The sequence below is a fragment of the Erpetoichthys calabaricus genome, chromosome 9 (assembly GCF_900747795.2).
Source record: "Erpetoichthys calabaricus chromosome 9, fErpCal1.3, whole genome shotgun sequence".
Lineage (NCBI taxonomy): Eukaryota > Metazoa > Chordata > Cladistia > Polypteriformes > Polypteridae > Erpetoichthys > Erpetoichthys calabaricus.
The window spans coordinates 142,360,204-142,379,809 of NC_041402.2; the positions used below are offsets into that span (position 1 = coordinate 142,360,204).

General features: G+C 36.4%; 1 protein-coding gene across 3 annotated transcripts in view; it reads left to right on the top strand.

The window, feature by feature from the left end:
* Positions 1-549: 549 nt before the first annotated feature.
* The window catches only part of mia (MIA SH3 domain containing), a 79,475-nt gene continuing 60,418 nt past the window's right edge, over positions 550-19,606 (top strand). For 2 of the 3 annotated variants that reach the window (XM_051932116.1, XM_028808981.2), the window contains exons 1-2: positions 550-804; positions 19,090-19,223. In XM_051932116.1, the coding sequence (XP_051788076.1) occupies positions 672-804; positions 19,090-19,223 (267 nt within the window). In that variant the 5' untranslated portion in view covers positions 550-671. The remainder of the gene's footprint in view (positions 805-19,089; positions 19,224-19,606) is intronic. The other variant, XM_028808980.2, reaches the window with a different exon arrangement.

The following is a 19,606-nucleotide window of genomic DNA, read 5'->3' on the forward strand; positions in this document are numbered from 1 at the left end:
CTTAGAGGATCTGTGCAGAAATTTTTCAAAACCTGGCAAGATCTAATCAATAACATTTTAAAATAAGCTTTTAAAGCACTGAGGAAGCAGATTCTCTCCCCATTTCTTTTTCTTCTTCATTTATCTTTATTCACTTATTAATTCATCTATTTACTTATTTTTGCTAGCTTTAAGTTTTATTCTGCTGCCCATGCTCTCTTTCTTGGGGGTGGGGGTTGATTTGTTTTCAATCCTATTTTTGTAAAATCGATCTATTTGTATGGAATGTTGTGTGATTTCAATAAAATCAATAAAATTATAAAAAAATGAAATAAATAAAATTAGGAGAGATTAATCCAAATCTTGTAGCCTTCCATGCAAATAAGCTCAAGATGTGATTTACCTGTGTTAAAGTGTACACAAGTGCAGTCTGATGTGTTCACTAATAAACACTAGCCTTTTATATTTAATCCAAACAGCCAGGAATCACATGGAGCCTAAGCTCTGAAAGGCAGTAATGCTGCAAGAGCAAAAACTTGAAAACAAAGCAGGTCTTGTTACTTGGACAGGGAGTTCCCTTGAGGGTTTGCGCGAGGTACTTAGGTCAGCACTGGTAACTGGAGGCCCTTTCCTGTACACAAGATGTTTTTCCCCCACTTTAACTGAAAAAGACAAGGAGCAGGGACAAAGCCATGAGGAAGATGAGTGGAACCTTAGTTTTGTACCTGCTGTTTTTTAGTGCCATCTCCTTCTCAACCATTCTAGGGGGTAGGCAGATGCCCAAGCTGTCTGAGAAGAAGTTATGTGCCGATGAAGAATGCAGTCGTGAGTTTTTATTTATTTGTTTTCTTTTTCTGTCTCTTAAATACTGAGTCTTTGGATGACCCTTGTATTTAATTGATTGCTTGCTTTCCTAGTGTTTAATGAGGCAATCCAAGAAATGGTAACTCATTAGAAATACATTTTTAAGAGCTTTCTATTTATCACTTACTGTTATGTAACACAAAGAATTTAGACTAGGTCTTTTAACATAGCAGTAACTAATAAATACATTTAAGTAGCCCCTGTTCAAGTTCACTTCTTTATGTGGCCTTAATTGCTGATGGTGTGACTTTTTCTTTATCATTGGGGTGCAATCCGACTGAGCTCAGTTTAACTTCACTTTACCAAACTGTTTTGCAACTTTAGGTACGTATTGATTCCTGAAATTTGAATTTGTGTTCCGGCTCTGTGAATGACTAACAGATTTATATTTACTCTGCAGTTGCACAGTATGCCAGAAATATGAGACTCACTTTCTGTTTTTGTTCCATCCTAAAAACTACACCTCCTGCATTCCAGACCTTGACTTGTTACTCTGTATCTTATCATTGCCTTTTCAACACAGTTGTCCATGAATTTAGCAATATTCTTATATCAGACGTGGACTAACTGAGTCCTGGGTTTCAGTGCAGCAACTCTGATAATTTAGTAGCCACTCTGTCCCTGGGTTAGATCTCTTATCTGGTCCTACTCAATCTATTGTTCCTGTTGTGATAGAATGGCTAACAAAGAGTTTCCACGGGCAAGGGCAAAACCAAAAGGGTAGTCCAAAACCTTCTAAGGGAAAAGGTACCTGCCTTGTCAGTTAGAGGAAAACTCTGCATGTCAGTAGAAAAGGGAGTGATGGCAGCCTCAGTTATGTGTGAGGCCCTAGAAGAGTGCTATCACAAATAAGAGACAGAACCACTCTAGGAGGAACTAAAGATGATTATCCCATGATTTTGAAATGCAATAGATGATACATTTGAGTCTCTACTTGGACACCTAAAGAGGCCAGGAACACTGGTAGGAGACAAGATGACTTTCAGGCCTTTACGGGGCAGCACATGGTCCATAGCAAGATAAACTGGGCCTCTTTTGTTTGTTTAAGGGTGAGATTAGGGAAGACAAGAAAGGGTCTAATAGTTGCACACTCAGCACATAGTCTTTGTTTGGAATGTCTAGGGCACTATTTGGAAGGCTCTCAGATTGAAAGTTGCTTTTGATATTCAGCCTTTTCAGTATTACCCTTAAAGTGACTCAGTGGTGAAATTTAAAGGTTGTTTCAAGTGAATGCTATGTTAACAGATAAGTTTGGTATTTTTCAAGTCAAAGTTATTTTGTAAAAAAACATGATATAATTAAATTTATCACGTGTCCACGTCTTGCGATTACACAGACATTGTAGAATAGATTAAACATGATATATTTGAACAAAAAACACCAATATTATGAGATTCAGCACTTTGTCTTTCTGTGCAACAATCTTTCAGGCCCCTGGGGGGTGGTTTCCACCCAACAGATGAAATCTCAGTAAAGTTTTTGTGCCACATGGTTGTTTTATTTTATATATTTTTTAAAACTTTATAGACCTTAACTTTAGAACACAATTTCGCATGGCAAATGCTATTATAGCATGTTTGTCAAGAAACTACTTCAACTTGAAAAATACCAAACGTATCCTTTAACTTTATATACAAGCCTTGAACAGAAACATCTTGTACAAGAACATTCCTTTTGTATTATCAACTTTCTGTGTTTTGTTAAGTATTTTTACTAAAATTTTTAAAACAAAGACACTTGAACTGTGGAATTATTTGCATACGTGTTGAGTCAAACTCATTGCCTGAACCCCATTAGAAAGCAGAAGCTGTGGAAATTTTAGAAAGCAAACAAATGCTTCTACACCATTTTTTCTGGTAGACACGGACCAGGAAACATTTGGAAGCCTGGTCCAGTTAGTTTTTCCTTCCTGCCATTATGTTGGATACTTTGTGTCCATTGTTTATCCACCCATCCATTATCCAACCTGCTATATATCCTAACTACAGGGTCACGGGGGTCTGCTGGAGCCAATCCCAGTAATACAGGGCGCAAGGCAGGAAACAAACCCCGGGCAGAATGCCAGCCCACCGCAGGGCACACACACACACCAAGCACACACTAGGGACAATGCACCTAACCTGCATGTCTTTGGACTGTGGAGGAAACCCACGTGTCATGGGGAGAACATGCAAACTCCACACAGTTTGTTAGAAAAAATGTCCAGTTATCACAAGTTACTGAATATTTGGCAACAAATTTTTTGCATCTTTAGTTTTCAATTTTTAGAGCTACATTTTACCATTGGTACTCAATCCTTTGAGTTCCCTCATTTCTGAACTCTGCTATCTTTTGACTATGTCTCATAATTCTTCTTCATTTCCTGGTCCTGACTTCCCCTTCCCTCGTCTGCCTAAGCAATCAGTACATTTCTACTAAAATAGCTGTCATTTTGATGCACTTGTTTATTTATTTATTTATTTATTTTTCATCATTTTGTGCATAACAACGCCATCTTGTTGCCATTATGTGACACTGGGAAGTGGTAAATCATGACCTCATTACCTGGAAGGTGTACAAGATTCTGCTCATTTCTAGCAATATTCATTGCAGTGTTAGTGTACTTAGCAAACTTAAAAGATTTTCCAGGACTAAAAGACTTTTTACGTGTTTACTTTGATACTGATTCTTGGCTACATTTCTGGCTAGTTGTTATAATACATTTTGACTTTTGGATTTCCTGAGCATCTCTTTGCCTTTTTGACCACGTTATTTGCTGCTCCTGTTTCCATCTGCTTTCTCGTGTCTGAGGCAAAACAGATTTAAGCATTATATATTTATTGTTTGCTTGCTGTCTCCTTTTGTTTATACATTTTAACCTGAAGTCCCAAAGAAGGGGAACCAGCCTCATGAAAAAGATTCAGCTAAATGGTTAACTATTACAAATTAACAACACAAGTTGGACAATTTGGTGGGCTACTCTACCTCCTTTGATTACTACACAAGTTTAACCACCAACTTCATACATACTTTATCGACTTAAAATGAATGCACCTTATTTCTGCATTTTTCTTCATCTTCTTTATTTGTGTTTGTGTATGTGGCACACAAAAAATATTTTATATATACTGTATACAGTACATGTTAATATCTATGTTTATTGCTGTTTGCCTTTACTCCATTCCATTTTTTACTATGTTATATTTACATGAATCAAGATATGTAATATTCATGTTTGTAGCTGATTTGTCTTCTTTTTATATTATTCTTCTGTATGTCAAGGGATTGAGAGATATTTGTTTTGGGCTGATTATTTTCTGAATTATTGTTATTACAATTTGAATTATTTTTTTCAATCCAATATATGTGCATCCAAAGACTATCTTCTGGACTTGCAGAATAGACAAAGTCTGCCTGAATTCTTAATTCCAGTCAGCCTCTCTGAATTTCCTGTTGGAGAAACAGGTGATGGGGGCAACCTTGACAATGGTGTTAAGTGGATCAGGAGGTGTGAGTACATTCAAGAAACTGTAAGGAGAGGCAATATACAGTATAATACTCAAAGAAACCTCTGTTAAAAACCATAGAGTTAGACTGTAAGTGAAGCTGAAACAGTGTTTGTCACCAAAACCAAGACACTAAAACTGTAAACAAAGGTGAGAAGTGCAAAACTAAGAGTCGTGAGCTAGAAGAATGCAGGACTAAAGTTGTTTGAGGGATGATTCCATAAGCCAGAGAATTCCTACCTAAAACTGAAGTGTAACACAACATAAGAATTATCAGAAGATGACATAAATGACACAAAAAGCATAACTTTAAAGCATACTATAACCTGAATGCAAGCTGCCGCTAAAGTTCTGACTTGAAACCATACTATAACCTGAAAGGGAACTGTCAATAAAATCTAGACACAAGACTTTTACACAAGCTGAAATAAGAATTGCTGTGGATCAAAAATCAAAAGGCATTCATCCAAGAGGGCTCGTGATGAAGCTGTTTGACTTTTGGATGCTGTATAGCATGCCATGTGTGGTTATAAAGTTGTGCATCTGTAAGGTGGTGCGTAGTGCCATCTAGTATAGACCCACTAGCAACAGTGAAGCACATCCCAGCCACACAATCCCAAAATACTGAGATTACAAAATGGCATTGCGACATACATAACAATAAATGAAAGAATTTCCATTGTTTCGTAGATTAAATAGGCTAAAATCTAACAAACAACTGGGAACAGATAACATAACAAAGAGTGCTTAAGGAGTTTAGTGAATATATACAGTACATAAACCATTGACACTTACTTTTCAAATCTTTTGGCACAATGGGAAACCAAAGAATTGGAAACTATGAAATATTACTGCATTATATAATAAAGGGTGATTGGGCCGATCCAAGTAACTTTAGGCTAATCACCTTAACATGCATCATAGGTATATTATGGAGACAGTTATTAAGAAAAAGATCAAGCAACACCTGTCAGGTACAGGAGCGTTACTGAACTGTCAAATATGAGATCAGACAGGGGAGATCATGTTTCACTAATAAATATGTTAGAATTCTACGAGGAAGCAACAAAAGCGTATGATGACAGGGGCTTATCCTATTATTCACTTTGATTTTCAGAAGGCTTTTCATAAGGGACCACATGAGAGGCTAGTAATCATACTAAAAGAAGTGGAATTCAGGACACTTTGTGTAGGTGAGTAAAAAGTTGGCTTAGACACCAGGAAAAGAGAGTTAGGCTGAGATGAATCTTTTCTGAATTTGATGATGTGTAAAGTGAAATCCCATGCTGAGTCTGATGTTGTTTATAATGTGTGTAAATGATCTCATTAAAAATCTAAGCAATATGCTGGTTGAGTTTGCAAATGATACTTAACTAGGAGGATGAACAGATATTGCAGAATCAGCTGAATCATTACAGAGGGACCTTGGCAACATATATGCTTGGGTAGATTTATGGCAGATGAAATATAATGTAGGTAAATATAAAAAATTATAAATGGTGTGAAAGAATCAGTCTCAACATATGAAAAAGGTTTGGGGCAGCCACCCATTTATTGTCCTTGGCTGCAAAAAGGTTTTGAAATAGGCACTGATGTGCATGCGTTGAGTTCCCGACTGAACAAATATAGTGGTGAAATGATGGCAGCTTTCAAAGCCAAAACCGGAAGTGATTTCATCTCGGGCTAGAACCGGAAGTGACATTATCCTAGGCACAGGAACCGGAAGAGGCGTGACACCGGAAGTGATGTCAGTCTTGCTGCCAGAACCAAAGTGACATCAGCCTTGACACCGGAACCAGAAGTGACACCATTGATGTTGAACCAGATAGGTTTTCCCATATTTGGCCTGCAGAGATAACAGAAGTAGGTTTTGCACTCACTGCCTCCACTCGGTGCACTCAGCTCCCTCGTAATTGCACGTGTGTGACAGTAGCAAACAGAAATGTTACATTTTAATGCACAATGAGTTATTAGAAACTTAAAAGTACAATATATGAGAAAGATCTAATAGGCATAGTAGATTTGTCACTGTCTAAATTCAGACAGTATACTGAAGCGATCAAGAGGGCTAATATGATGTTGGGTAATATAGCACTATGTGTAGAGTACAAGTCAAGGGAGGTTATGCTTAAGCTATAACTTGAACTAGTGAGGCCTGATCTAGAGTAATGTGTACAGTTTTGTTATTCCTATTACAAAAAAAGACAGCAGTGCTGGAGAAGGTCCAGAGAAAGAGCAACTAGGTTGATTCTGAAACTAAGGAGTTATGAGCTATGATGAGCAATTGAAGGAGTTGAACTTTTTCAGTTTAAGTAAATACAGATTAAGATGTGACATGATTTAAATATTTAAAATTAGTAAGGGAATTAGTGTAATAGATCATTGTTGCTATTCTGAAATGAAGTCTTCAACAAAAACATTCAGATTTTAACTTGACTTTATTTTGTGGAGTCTTGATATATAGGACTGGCAGGCTTGTTGGGCTGAATGGCTTGTTCCCATCAAAATTGCTCTAATATTCTAATGCTCTAGAAGTATGTACTATAAACAACAAATACAAGAAATTGCAATTAGCCAAAAATTTGGTAATTTAGTACCATAGAATAGCATTTTCATTTCCATGTGTATTCTATTAACAAATTATTACAAAGAATCAGACATAACAATCAGCTATGTTATATGGGTTGAAGACAGTAGCACTAATGAAAAGACAGGAAACAGAGCTGGAGGCAGCAGAGTCAGGATTGAAATTAAAGGGTCAGCTCACGTTGGACAGTTTGGAGACAAAGCCAGAGAGACGAGATTGCATTGGTTTGGACATGTACAGAGGAGAGATGCTGGGTATATTGGGAGAAGGATGCTAAGGATAGAGCTGCCATGGAAGAGGAAAAGAGGAAGGCCTAAGAGAAGGTTTATGGATGTGGTGAGAGAAGACATGAAGGTGATGGGTGTAACAGAACAAGATGCAGAGGACAGAAAGATATGGAAGAAGATGATCCACTGTGGTGACCCCTAATGGGAGCAGCCGAAAGATGAAGAAGAATAGGACATAACAAGTTCCATAATAAGTAGTAATCAAATACTTTATACCTACAGTAAATGTGGTTTGGTATAGTAAAGCAAGAAACAGCAATCACACAGCTTCACTGCAGTTTCACTGCTTTCAAAATAAGAAGCTCATTGCCATTTTAAAAGTATTCAGTCTATTAGTAATGTATTATATAAGCAATGTTTGCAATCTTTTTAATTATATATTGCTACTAGTTGATTACCCAGTGGCTTCGCTCACTGAGTGCAAGGGAAAAAATAAAATGTAGTCTATAAGTTATTAAACTGTAAAACATTAACATTTAAGAAGTAAAGATACATTGAGCACTACTAGAGTGGTTTCGGGTAAATTACATTTTAAAGGTGCTATAACACAACAGGTAAGTAGTAGATCCCTTGTGAAAGGCGCTACACGACCGCTGTGGTATAGAAATTACATTTTCTATGTGATTGTCCAAATTTTTGCCTGACAACCTTGCACTACATGCCTGTGATTTACTTGTTAAAATAATTAATCACAAAAGCAACCTTGAACCTTGAACCTTGTGGGGTTTTAGTGACCCGAACTTACCTTAAGGGACAGTAAGTAGTTGTGCAGGGCAATTTACAAACAGAGTCCTGCTTCGATGGCGCAGATTACACTCATTTGAAAAGATTTCCACTCTCCCAGGAGCCGACAGGGGACTTGAAGTGTCACAAACAGCGCGAGAAGAGAGGACGCTGCCCGAAACTGCCAAGTTCTCGACTCGGCGGAGCAGCTCGACATTCCGCGCCTCCCAGCGTCCACTTTGTTCTCACGACCCCTCGTAGCTGAAGGCGGTCTCATCTTCACATTGTTTACAGCTCAGCACAGTTAAAAAGTAAAAAGACGCAAAGCTGTTTTCCTCATCTCTTCTACTATCAAGTACTGACAACTAAAAAAAAGATACAATGTGGCAGTTTCAGTGACAGTCACGTGGACAAATAAATAAAACTTCTCTGTCAGAATGCGCCTGGCGGTGGAGAGCTCAGCGCCGTAGTACAGACAGGAGGGGTAGGAGAGGGCGACGCGGGGCGCACACAAATAATAACAATTCGTAAAGACGATATAAAAACGGCGTCCACAAACGAAGTGATAAGTTCCTGTATTATAATATGTTCTGTGGTCATAAGTAATTTCCATATCGCGTGGTCATACGTAATTTCCGTTTCATACATAATTTCCATATCACATGGTCATTTCCGTTTCAAACGCGAAAAGAATTATATATCTATAGATTAACATTTTTTAGTATAATTTTTTGGTATGATATTCTATAATAAGTATTTACTTTATTGAATTATGTAAATTAATTTTGAATGTGCTACAAGTTATTAGAAAAGTAATAGCTGCACGTTAGTGATAAGCCACAGTATATATTACACATACTCCACACAGTTTAGTAGGTAAGCATGCATATTTGAGTCTATCTATCTATCTATCTATCTATCTATCTATCTATCTATCTATCTATCTATCTATCTATCTATCTATCTATCTATCTATCTATCTATCTATCTATCTATCTATCTATCTATCTATCTATCTATCTATCTATCTATCTATCTATCTATCTATCTATCTATCTATCTAAATCAGAAAAAAACAGGACTAAGCAAGGGTCTTAGGACACCCAATAAAATTATTTATAAAGCTAGATATCTGGGCAGCAAGTGTTTATTTGTTAATGAAAACACTATATATAATTAGAATAAATACAAAGAAACACAGATACAATCAAGTCTAGTGTATTTTGTTTTCCAAAAACATATTGCAGTCTGGTGAGATGTCTAGAACTGGTTCCGAAACCTATTTTCAAGAACCTCATGTGTTCCATGTACTAATTAGATTCCAAGCGCATTTCTGATTTATATTAATAATTCAGCAATCAGTCTAACCAGGCGTGCTCATGATGTATTTTAATGACTAAATGGGTGTACCATATGATAACTGCAGGTAATGGATTGCCTCGAGGAGAGATTTGGAAATAGCTAAGATAGTACAGTTTAATAGACATAAATCATAGTTTTGTAGGAACAAGGCATAGTTGGTGAGTAATAACACACTGAACTGGATTTTCAAGATGTGCTACTCAAGCTATCATAAAGAAATATGAAGAAATTGACTAAGTTGAAGCCAACAGACACAGTGACAGACCTAAAACACTGCCTGCATTTAATGGACTTTACTTAAATGGTGACTTAATTAAGAGACCAAAGGAAGTCCAGTGAATTTGCTAGCTTGGTATCTGGAAAAGTCATCTGGCCCCAACGTACATCTGTCACCTGTATGAAGAACTTTTAAAAGAAATGGCACTGTAGGGTGTGCTGCAGCCAAGAAAAGTAACGAGCAAAAAGGGACTGTAGTATGCAAAAGATATGGCAAGATAAGTCCAAATTTGAAATATGTTTGACAAAGACTCCAGCATGTCAGAAAAATAATTGAAAAAAAAAAAACATGATCTGGGGATCCATTTCAGCCGCTGGTGCTGGGGATCTATGGGAAAACTGATGAAATGAGCAGCACTTAGAAATATACAGTTAGGTCCATAAATATTTGGACAGAGACAACTTTTTTCTAATTTTGGTTTCTAATAAACATTTTATTTCCAGTTATTTAATTTGTCCAATTACTTTTGAGCCCCTGAAATGAAGGGATTGTGTTAAAAAAATGCTTTAGTTGCCTCACATTTTTATGCAATCATTTTGTTCACCCCACTGAATTAAAGCTGAAAGTCTGCACTTCACCTGCATCTGAGTTGTTTCATTTAAAATTCATTGTGGTAATGTACAGAACCAAAATTAGAAAAAAGTTGTCTCTGTCCAAATATTTATGGACCTAACTGTAAATGTACGCAGAAGAGACAGTTAGTACTTATAACATTTTCTACTGGAGGAAAACAACAGTAGTGTTTACAAAATTATAACTCAAAAATGAATAGCTGAGGATGGCACAGTGTGATTTATATGTTTTTACACAGAACAGAAAATAAAAACAATTTCTTAGGAAATAATTACATTACATTAATTTGTGTGTTTTGTATCTTATGGATTCTTTCTGAAGTAACCATTTTCCATAATTTCCAATCCCTGAAAGTGATGTCAACTTAGATTTATATCTGGGTTGCTTTGGCAATTTGTTAAATTCATCTTGACCTTTCAGATTATATGTGAAGCACTGTCTGCATTCTTAAAATTGACCCTTATCCTTAGATTTCTGATGTTTTTACCCTACAAGCAGTTTACAGTGTTACAGTTTGTAGAATGGATTAAAGAAAGAAAGCAAAGGTTTATGTGTTTTTAAATGGTGACACTGCTTTTTATTGCTAGCTGTCCAATCCATCATTCACACTATCAATGTTTCTGCTTTTGTGAGTTGAGAATTTGTTTTTTTTTAGTTCTAATTGGAATACAGAATTGCTATGACTCCTTGCTGGCTTGTAACCGTGTACACTGTTATGTCTGACTTGTCTTCTTAGTTCAAGGTGAACAGTTCATAATGCTTACATTATGAAAAAATAAAAGACAAAGCAGGAGTTAAATAACAACCCTTTGATTCTACTTTGTGTTGCGCTGCACTTCCATTCTCGGTCAAGCTTCACCCAGCACTCCCTGCAAAAGCATACAATACTTCTTTTTATATTACAGTAAACAGAAGCAGCATGTGGTCATTGTGTCTGCTAGTCTGCTTTCTGTCTGTTTGGATGGTTCTCTTGGTCTGAGCCAGCAGGTGGCACTGGTGTGCAAACTGTAGTTCAGAGGAAAAAAAAACCCACTGAGTCCCCCAGAGTCAAAAGTTTGGGTTCTAAAGTAGCCTATCTTGCCTGTATTGTCCTAAAGAGACACTATGCAAAATTTGGTCCAGATCGTTTGAGGGTGTAGGATTGTATAAGGGAACAGATAGACATTTTATAAATGATGAGATCAAACGATAAATAACAGTATCTACACATCTTTTAACTATGTTTGCTTGAAAATGTTAAACACGTTAAAAGTATATATGTTGTTCACTGTCAATGAAGAGTACCCTTGAAATGCATTTTTTGAAGTTTATGACTATTTGTACTGTATTCAATATTATTAGATGGAACTGATGGTTTATTTCAACACCAATGCCAGGCATACGGACATCCTTTTTGAATCTTGTTATGTTGTTCCTTTGAAAACAAATACAAAAACAACATTTATTTCTAAAGCAACAACAACAACATTATTTATATAGCACATTTTCATACTAATAATGTACCTCATAGTGCTTTACATGATGAAGAAAGAGAAAAAAGACAAAATGAATAAGAATTACAATTATGGAACACTAATTAACATAGAATAAAAGTAAGGTCCGATTGCCAGGGAGGACAGAAAAAACAAACGAATAAACTAAAATCTGCAGGGGTACACATTTTCATTCTCTGGAAAATGTGTTGGGGATAATTTTGATTTTAAAATTAATTTAATATTAATAGCTATATTAATAATATGTTTCAAAATATTCATGTGTTAGTTAATGCATGATGTTACCGAGATGATTTTTGTAGTGAGTCTTGTGATGATTATGGAATTTAGACGCATAGCTGACTGGCTTTGTTGCTTTGCATAAAGCTACATTATTTATGAAGGTTTAAAATATTGTGATTTGAGGATCATTGACTTGCACAAGAGAGAAGGAGGTGAGTCCGGACTTCTGAGAGAATCAGCTTTATTGCAGTGAAAACAGGAACAGTCTCAACATTTATTCAAATGGGAGCTGTCACTTCAGCACAATAAAACAGCAAGCAAGCAGAGATGTTGCTGGTTGTCCTGTATCAGCTCACTTCTTCAGAATAAAATAATAGATATTCTTCCTCATCAGGTAAGTTCAGCAGCTGGAGTAAACTCATTCTGGAGGAGAGAAGTCAAAAGGAGAGCAAGCCCAGGTCAGTGGCCAGTTTTAAATGTTCCCTGCATCAACCATCGGTGAGCCTGCAAACTTGCAGTTGAACCTGCAGCAGACACCCAGACCTGCCTGTTTTAACAGAGCTTCAGAGCACAGCACAGTTAGGGTTTTGTCAAGTGCCATTGGGGGTGCCAGGGTCACAATATAGAAGCAGAGACCGCTGATGACTTACTACATATAGATGGCTTGAAGGTCAAGCTGAAACACTGTAAACAGCTCTATAATGGTCATTACTGTTAAGGAAGGATGGGCCACTGAAGGATGCGACTGTTGAGAAGGTGGACTATTATGGAAGCTAATGGACATTTGTATATGAACTAAGCAGTCAGACTGTTGATTAACATATTGACATAGTATTAAATTTAATGAAAATGAGAAAATATGGCAAATTTGGAATATTTTAATGGGTAAGAGCAGACACACATTTTGGGATGACATTGCTGTATCTTAATAGAGAGAAGCAGCTTTGTCAAGTTAACTGCCATGGGCCTCCCATCCCAGGAAGCTGCAAGCCAAGAGCCAAACAGAGAAGAAAAACAGAAGGCATTGTGATACCTTCCGCATTTGGATGGCCTTTGCTTCTTTATATCCTTTAAGTGTCCTTAAAAATTTAATTGCTCTTGAAAATTTTGCTATTTGATCAACCAGTCCTGTTCACATATGATCAAATACTTCCACCCTGGACATAGTAGCAAAGGAGAGAATTAAAGCAAAACTGAGTGCCATTATGAGCAATGCTGCACATTCTGTCTCTCACACACTAACATTGAGTACTTTCAGCCAACAAATCAGCAGAAGTGTGTCAAGAAATGCTACTGGGGCTCATTTATTCCAACAGCAATACGTCTGCATAATGCCTCACTGTGACTGTAACTGTCGAGTTAAAAAAGTTTTCTTTCTTTTGAATTTTCTTGCTTTATAGTCATTCCAGTATGTGTTCAGATCAAATTGTGTGTGTATATTTATTTATTTATTTATTTATTTAGTTACTTAGTCACTTATCTGTCTATTTATGCATTTATTTATTTAAAGAGCTTATATAAAAAGCCAAATTTCCCCCTGGTGCCAAATAAAGTTCTTTCTTTCTTTCTTTCTTTCTTTCTTTCTTTCTTTCTTTCTTTCTTTCTTTCTTTCTTTCTTTCTTTCTTTCTTTCTTTCTTTCTTTCTTTCTTTCTTTCTTTCTTTCTGTCTGTCTGTCTGTCTGTCGGACTCTCTCTCTCTCTCTTTCTCTCTCTCTCTCTCTCTCTCTCTCTCTCTCTCTCTCTCTCTCTCCCTCCCTCACTCCCTCAAAGACTAAATTGTTTCAACATGTTCTAAACATAACAGTGAAAACAAGCAGGGTAAAGGTTAGATCTGGCAGGGTAAAGGTTAGATCTCCTTTAGTGTCTGAAGGTGGGACTCTAAAATAAATGACTATCTCTGGTAATTGGGGGCTGAACAGAGAGAAAACCACCTTAGTCACTAATTATTAGCACACAATTTTTTTTTTCAAACCAGTATAAGTTTGTTATTTGATTTATGATGATGTTCAAATTATATGCATATTTACAGTATAACTTGATTGACTGTATGTGTTGTTTTATCTGTTCTGTATAAAATATATATATATATATATATATATATATATATATAAATTACAGTAATGGCTTTGATTATGAATTTTTGAATTATAGTGCTGTTACCACTACCTATGTTTTTCTCTAGTAGGAACTTTCTGGTGCTTTGCATGTTTTGATAATGATGCACTTTTTATGTAAAACATGATTATTTGTTACATGGCAGGAAATATACAAAGATTTTGATTTATCTTGCTGTACCCTTGAGAAATGATTTCTTAATCTTCAGCATGATAACAAGCCCCAAATACACTACAAACACAACTACGATCTACTTGTTGCAGAGTCTACAGATGGAACATAACATTAATATCAGTATTCCATTAGATATCTCAGTGCCCAAGAATGTGAAAATAAGAAAAATTACACCATGTTGTACCTAAGCAAATTGCTTCAGTTTTTTATTCAAATTTAGGCCATACAAAATAAAGACTTGTTGTAATCATGTAAGCTATTCTTGATACTATTAATTCTATTCATGTTTATTTCTGTTTATTCTTATGGTTAGTGTTTTCAGTGGTGTAGCTGGGTGGGGGGGCAAGGGGGGACATTTGTCCCGGGGCGCAGCATCCAGGGGGCGCCAAATTGATGTTTCTTTCCCTTCCCTATTGCATTTTGGCAAACAGGAGAAATCTTCAGTTGTCCCCAGGCACTGAAAACCCTAGCTACGCCTCTGAGTGTTTTCACAACTAATAAGCAACTACCCAAATAGCTAGCTTAAAAAATATTTTTCTTGGGCTACCTAACACACGTCTGCACAGTAATGGCCAGTGATAACTCAAGAGTGAGAAAGTGAAACATCACAGGTGTGTTATTTTCAATCAGATGTTACTCAAAATTCCGAGAGGGAATAAATAAAATTTCAAATTGCTTTGTAACTTCTAACCTGACATCATCTCTGTCCACTCTTAAAAGAGAGATAAGCGTTGTGATTTCTTATAGACAGACATAGGAGGCTTGTAATGTTGTGTTGGTTATGTCATTGTGCCTTTTGTAATGTTATTTCGGTTGGTGTGACATGGTGCTCTGGAGGCTGTTGACTTAATGTTCTTAAATGGCGAAACATTGAGTGCATTTAAATGTACAAAATACGCAGAATACTTAAGTCCTCCAGCTATAACACTGTTCTTGAAAACACCTAATTATAAAAAACATATAGCATTTTGCAAGAACAAAATAGGATGGGTTATGCCTCTAATAACTGTAAAATAGGAAGCTCATAAACTCGTGTTTTACTTGGCCATGTGTATATAAACTGTTCAAATTAACAGCAGATGGTGCGACAGCATTATACTAAAATCTCATAGCAATTGTGCAAGTCTCATCCATAGTTATGATTGTAATAAATTGTTTAATGACTAAATAGACCATATGTTTACAGAATATGCATTCTAATTTATGCACTGAACACCAAACTGGCTTGCTACCAAGCAGTATTCAGCGGAGTTACCTACTTTAAAAAGCACCTCTGTGACTTGCATGGGAGGGTGTTTATACTATGTGCTTCAAAGGTTTCATTGTGGGCTGCGCTAGCCAGCACAACTTGCTAGATGATACTTGACTCTTGTGGGGATTTTCTCTCCAGCCGTCAAATGAAAATTCAAGCATGCAATATTTTAATCAAGGTTGCATACACACTTTAATGCATAACTGCCAGCTGCTTTGCAGTGGCAGAAATATGTACTGTATTGTAATGGTAAATGTTGCTCCTGATTCGTGCTATTGTCTGGCTCTAGTTCATTAAGAAAGAAAGAAAGAAAGAAAGAAAGAAAGAAAGAAAGAAAGAAAGAAAGAAAGAAAGAAAGAAAGAAAGAAAGAAAGAAAGAGGTTTACAGAAATAGTTTATTTTGCGATGAAAATAAAAATGTATGGCTCTCATATCCTTGCACTCTGTCTTCCAAACTTTAAAAATGCGAGGAAGTATTAATTACATTTTCTTAAGTCTGTCACTCATTTAGATACCCATGTACAGTAAAATTAACAGAAAAAATTATCTGCAGTTTGGAGTTGAGCACCAGTTTTTTACATAGCATTCAAAAAGCCTTTGACACTGTCCCCATCACACTATTGCACAATTTCATGACAATATAGCCGAACATCTTTAATAGAAAATAATTACTAATAACAATATCTGCTTTCATTCAGCATATTTTCAGTGATGGATAATTTGAATGAATCCCCTCAGTCATCTCAGGGAAGTGTCAGTCATCAGTTTTCATATTTATAGCCAGTAGTTTTGCTGGGTTACCTAACACTTTTAGCAGCTTGGTTTTTGCAGCTTCACACAAAAACTATTGTGTTTTGAAATACCTGCAACTCTAGCAGAAATTTGCCTTTTTCCCTACCATTTTCTCAAAGAAAAATGTCTTAGACACACACACTTCCATATGTAAACGTTTATATATGTCTGTCCAGCCCAGAAGTGCGAAGCGGCCCAGAAGTGCGAGGCTATAGCATGACACTCAAAGAAAGCGACTCTGTCACCAAAGTGAAACCACTGACAAAAGATAAACTTGCTTTGCCACTAATACACAAGCGAGGCGAGCACATTGGAAAAACAAAACCTCCAGGGACAGAGAAGCGTACTTAGCCGCTGATAGTCAATGGAGGCAAGCACGTCGGCAAAATGAAACCGCTGAGGAAAGAAAACATCGCTTAGCTGATAATGCACAACCGATGTGATTGATTGATTGAAGTACCAGAATCCATGGTTTCTAGGAGCCCAGGCTTTTTACAGCACGGGCTTACACAGCTAGTTCAAAAATAAACAACACTGGAACATTTTGACTCAGAAAAGGAAGGATTGTCAGTCAAACTCATAGAAACAATGTCATCATGTTTCTAAATTGTCTCTACAAACCAAGTGCAATCACATATTTTAGGAAAAATATCAAGTGATAGACTTGGCTCAAATCAATGGCTTTAAGCTTCTGGTGCCCACAAGTAGAAATGTATCCTTTTCTTCTAATCATGATCTATGGAAAATCACTAGCATTTTAGAAAAGAAATTGTGAGCAACATTTAATGGAAGAATGGGTCACAATGACACACAATGCAAAAAATAAAAAATCTTTATCCAAACTCTAACATTTCTGCAGTCGGCTGCTGACTTACCAGTCAATGGAACATAGCACAACTGGGGTTGGCCGATTTATTTCACTTCACCATAGTGAATACTTTGAGCTGCACTTTAAGCCTCTGCTAGGGCTACAGCTTGTTCTGATGATGTTGGGTTGTACTCGTAGATCCATGCCATCATTTCAGGATGCAGCACTCTTAAGAATTACTCCAGTACAATAATGTCACATAACTCCTCCTTGGAGCAATTCTGTGGCAGTATCCATTTGTTAAAATGTCTTGCAAACGTGCTCATAGCTTCCTGGGGCTTTCTTTCTCTCTCAGTGTTAGTGAGTGGAAATGCAATATATACATCTCTGGAGTAATTTCAGATTTATATAAGACAGCCTGTTTCAAAGGGTCATAGTCATGAATTCCCTTAAAATCCATGGCCAAATAAGAGGCTCAAGCCATACTACTGATTAGGGTAGTTAAATGAAGAGACCACAACTCCTTTGGCCAAGCAGGGTGAAGCTTTGACTCATTATGTTCTCTAGAAATCAAGGTTTGTCCAAGTAAAGTGAACCCTTCTAATATAAGCAAGTCACCAATGTCAAATGGTACAATAGTGCAGGATAGTTTATTTACCTGTGTTTCTGATTCCAAAGTTATTGTTTCATTGTCTCCAAGATCGAAGGAGTTTGAATTGGTGCTGCTGCTACTGTTTCTCTTTGTTCTGCAAATGCTGTTTGTCTTGGATCTGTTGTACTGCCAGGGCTTCTTGAAGAAGTTAGCAAAGATGTTCTGTTTTTGTTATTTGTCCAGAACTGCCCATTAGCTGTCTTGGGATAAAAACTGTTGCTTCCTGAAATGGCTTCTCAGCAAGAGGAATCCATTTTGAACTTATGATTTGTCTCCATATTACTCTCACAAAAAAAATGAAGCAAACTGGTTGCAGTTGTCACATATCACCTTGCGCCCAAAATGTGGTGATAGTGTTCTCCTTAAAGTGTTGCTGATGGAAACAGATTGGATTGCAGGAAAATAGAAAAACCTTAAGTTTTCTGGTCAGAGAAAAATACTGAAATGCAATTCTGAAAGTCCATTGGCACAGAATTGTTGAAAAACTATGCAAATGTGAATAAAAAAACAACAGCAATTTTCTTTTAAGCATAGACTTTTCAATTACCCTGCTATTATGGCCTTTTCTTCTGAGTCTAGAACATCCAACTGCCCCAAATAAATGCTCAGGTGTACCTGTATGTTAAACAAATGACTGCTACAGTAAGTGGCTGGTACCACCACTTAACCACTCAGGTGGGTTTAGTATTTCATATCCTGATATTTAATGTTCAAACTGAACATACAGGGCTTCTTTACATAATTATGCCATGCTTAATAAGTGTACGATAACCTGGGAAGTAAATTAATATTAAGAGCTATTCAAAAAGATTTCTATTCCACTGTTGATTGTTGCAGGATAATACCTCAGTGGTTGGCATGGTTGGCTGATACTATATAAAGTAGATAACTTAGTGTGCAATGGTGATCTTAAATAAGTGTAAATGGATGCAACCTAGAATGAGGTAAGATATTTCCATCTGTACGCTTTTTTATTCCATATAGTAGTAATAATAGTAGTGTTGCCAATTTTAAAATTGAAAAATAGTTTACTTGTTCCATTAATGTTTAACTTTAAAGTTTGAGATGTATTTCTATAATTTGTTAGATATGATAGAGTTCTCTTCATTTCACTGGGACAGAGCATATAAACACATGGATATCTTATTGGTAAAATAGGCAATAAATATTTTTTTGTCTGAAGTAAATAACCCATTTGTCATAAACTATTCTGCAGAGCAGTTTGCCTCTGCTAAGACACTTTGGTGTCTTTTTCATATGCAAAGGTTCAAATCAATATGTTTTATAGTGCTGATATTATAGTTCTGAAAGTCATAAAAATATTTCTAGTACTGTTTATTTGTATATATTTTTTATCTGTACCTCTTTTTTAGTTTCCTCATCTTCAACATTTAAATCACAACAGTAATATTTAGTAGATGGTAAATTTCATTTTGTTTTGCAGATCCAATTTCAATGGCAGTTGCTCTAGATGATTACTTCCCTTCAGACTGTCGTTTTATTCCTATCCAGAGGGGTCAGATTATTTATGTGTTCTCCAAACTCAAGGGCCGTGGACGTCTGTTCTGGGCTGGCAGCGTGAGTAACAGACTGTTTTGATTTGTTTAGGCTTACAGAAGTTTATTGTGATCCTTCTCCTTCCAGAAAAAGAATATACTGTCACTTGAAACAATCTTGCAATGTCACTATTCATTTTCGAGGAAATGGTATTTTCCTGTCTCTGTTAGGATTTCCTTGCTTTGATTAGAGCGGTTGAGTCTTTGTGATCAAAATGTGAGGACAAATAGGTGGCCTTTCTTTCTAAGTTTTATGAGAAAGAAATCATGTGAGTAACCTTTGTTTGGTGTAAGAAGAAGCCCAACTGGGACAGTATGTGACAAATCTATTCTGATTTTAACTGGCATTTGTACCACAGTCATAATTCTTTCTTGTGCTTTCCCACTTAATAAAACCTAAAGTCA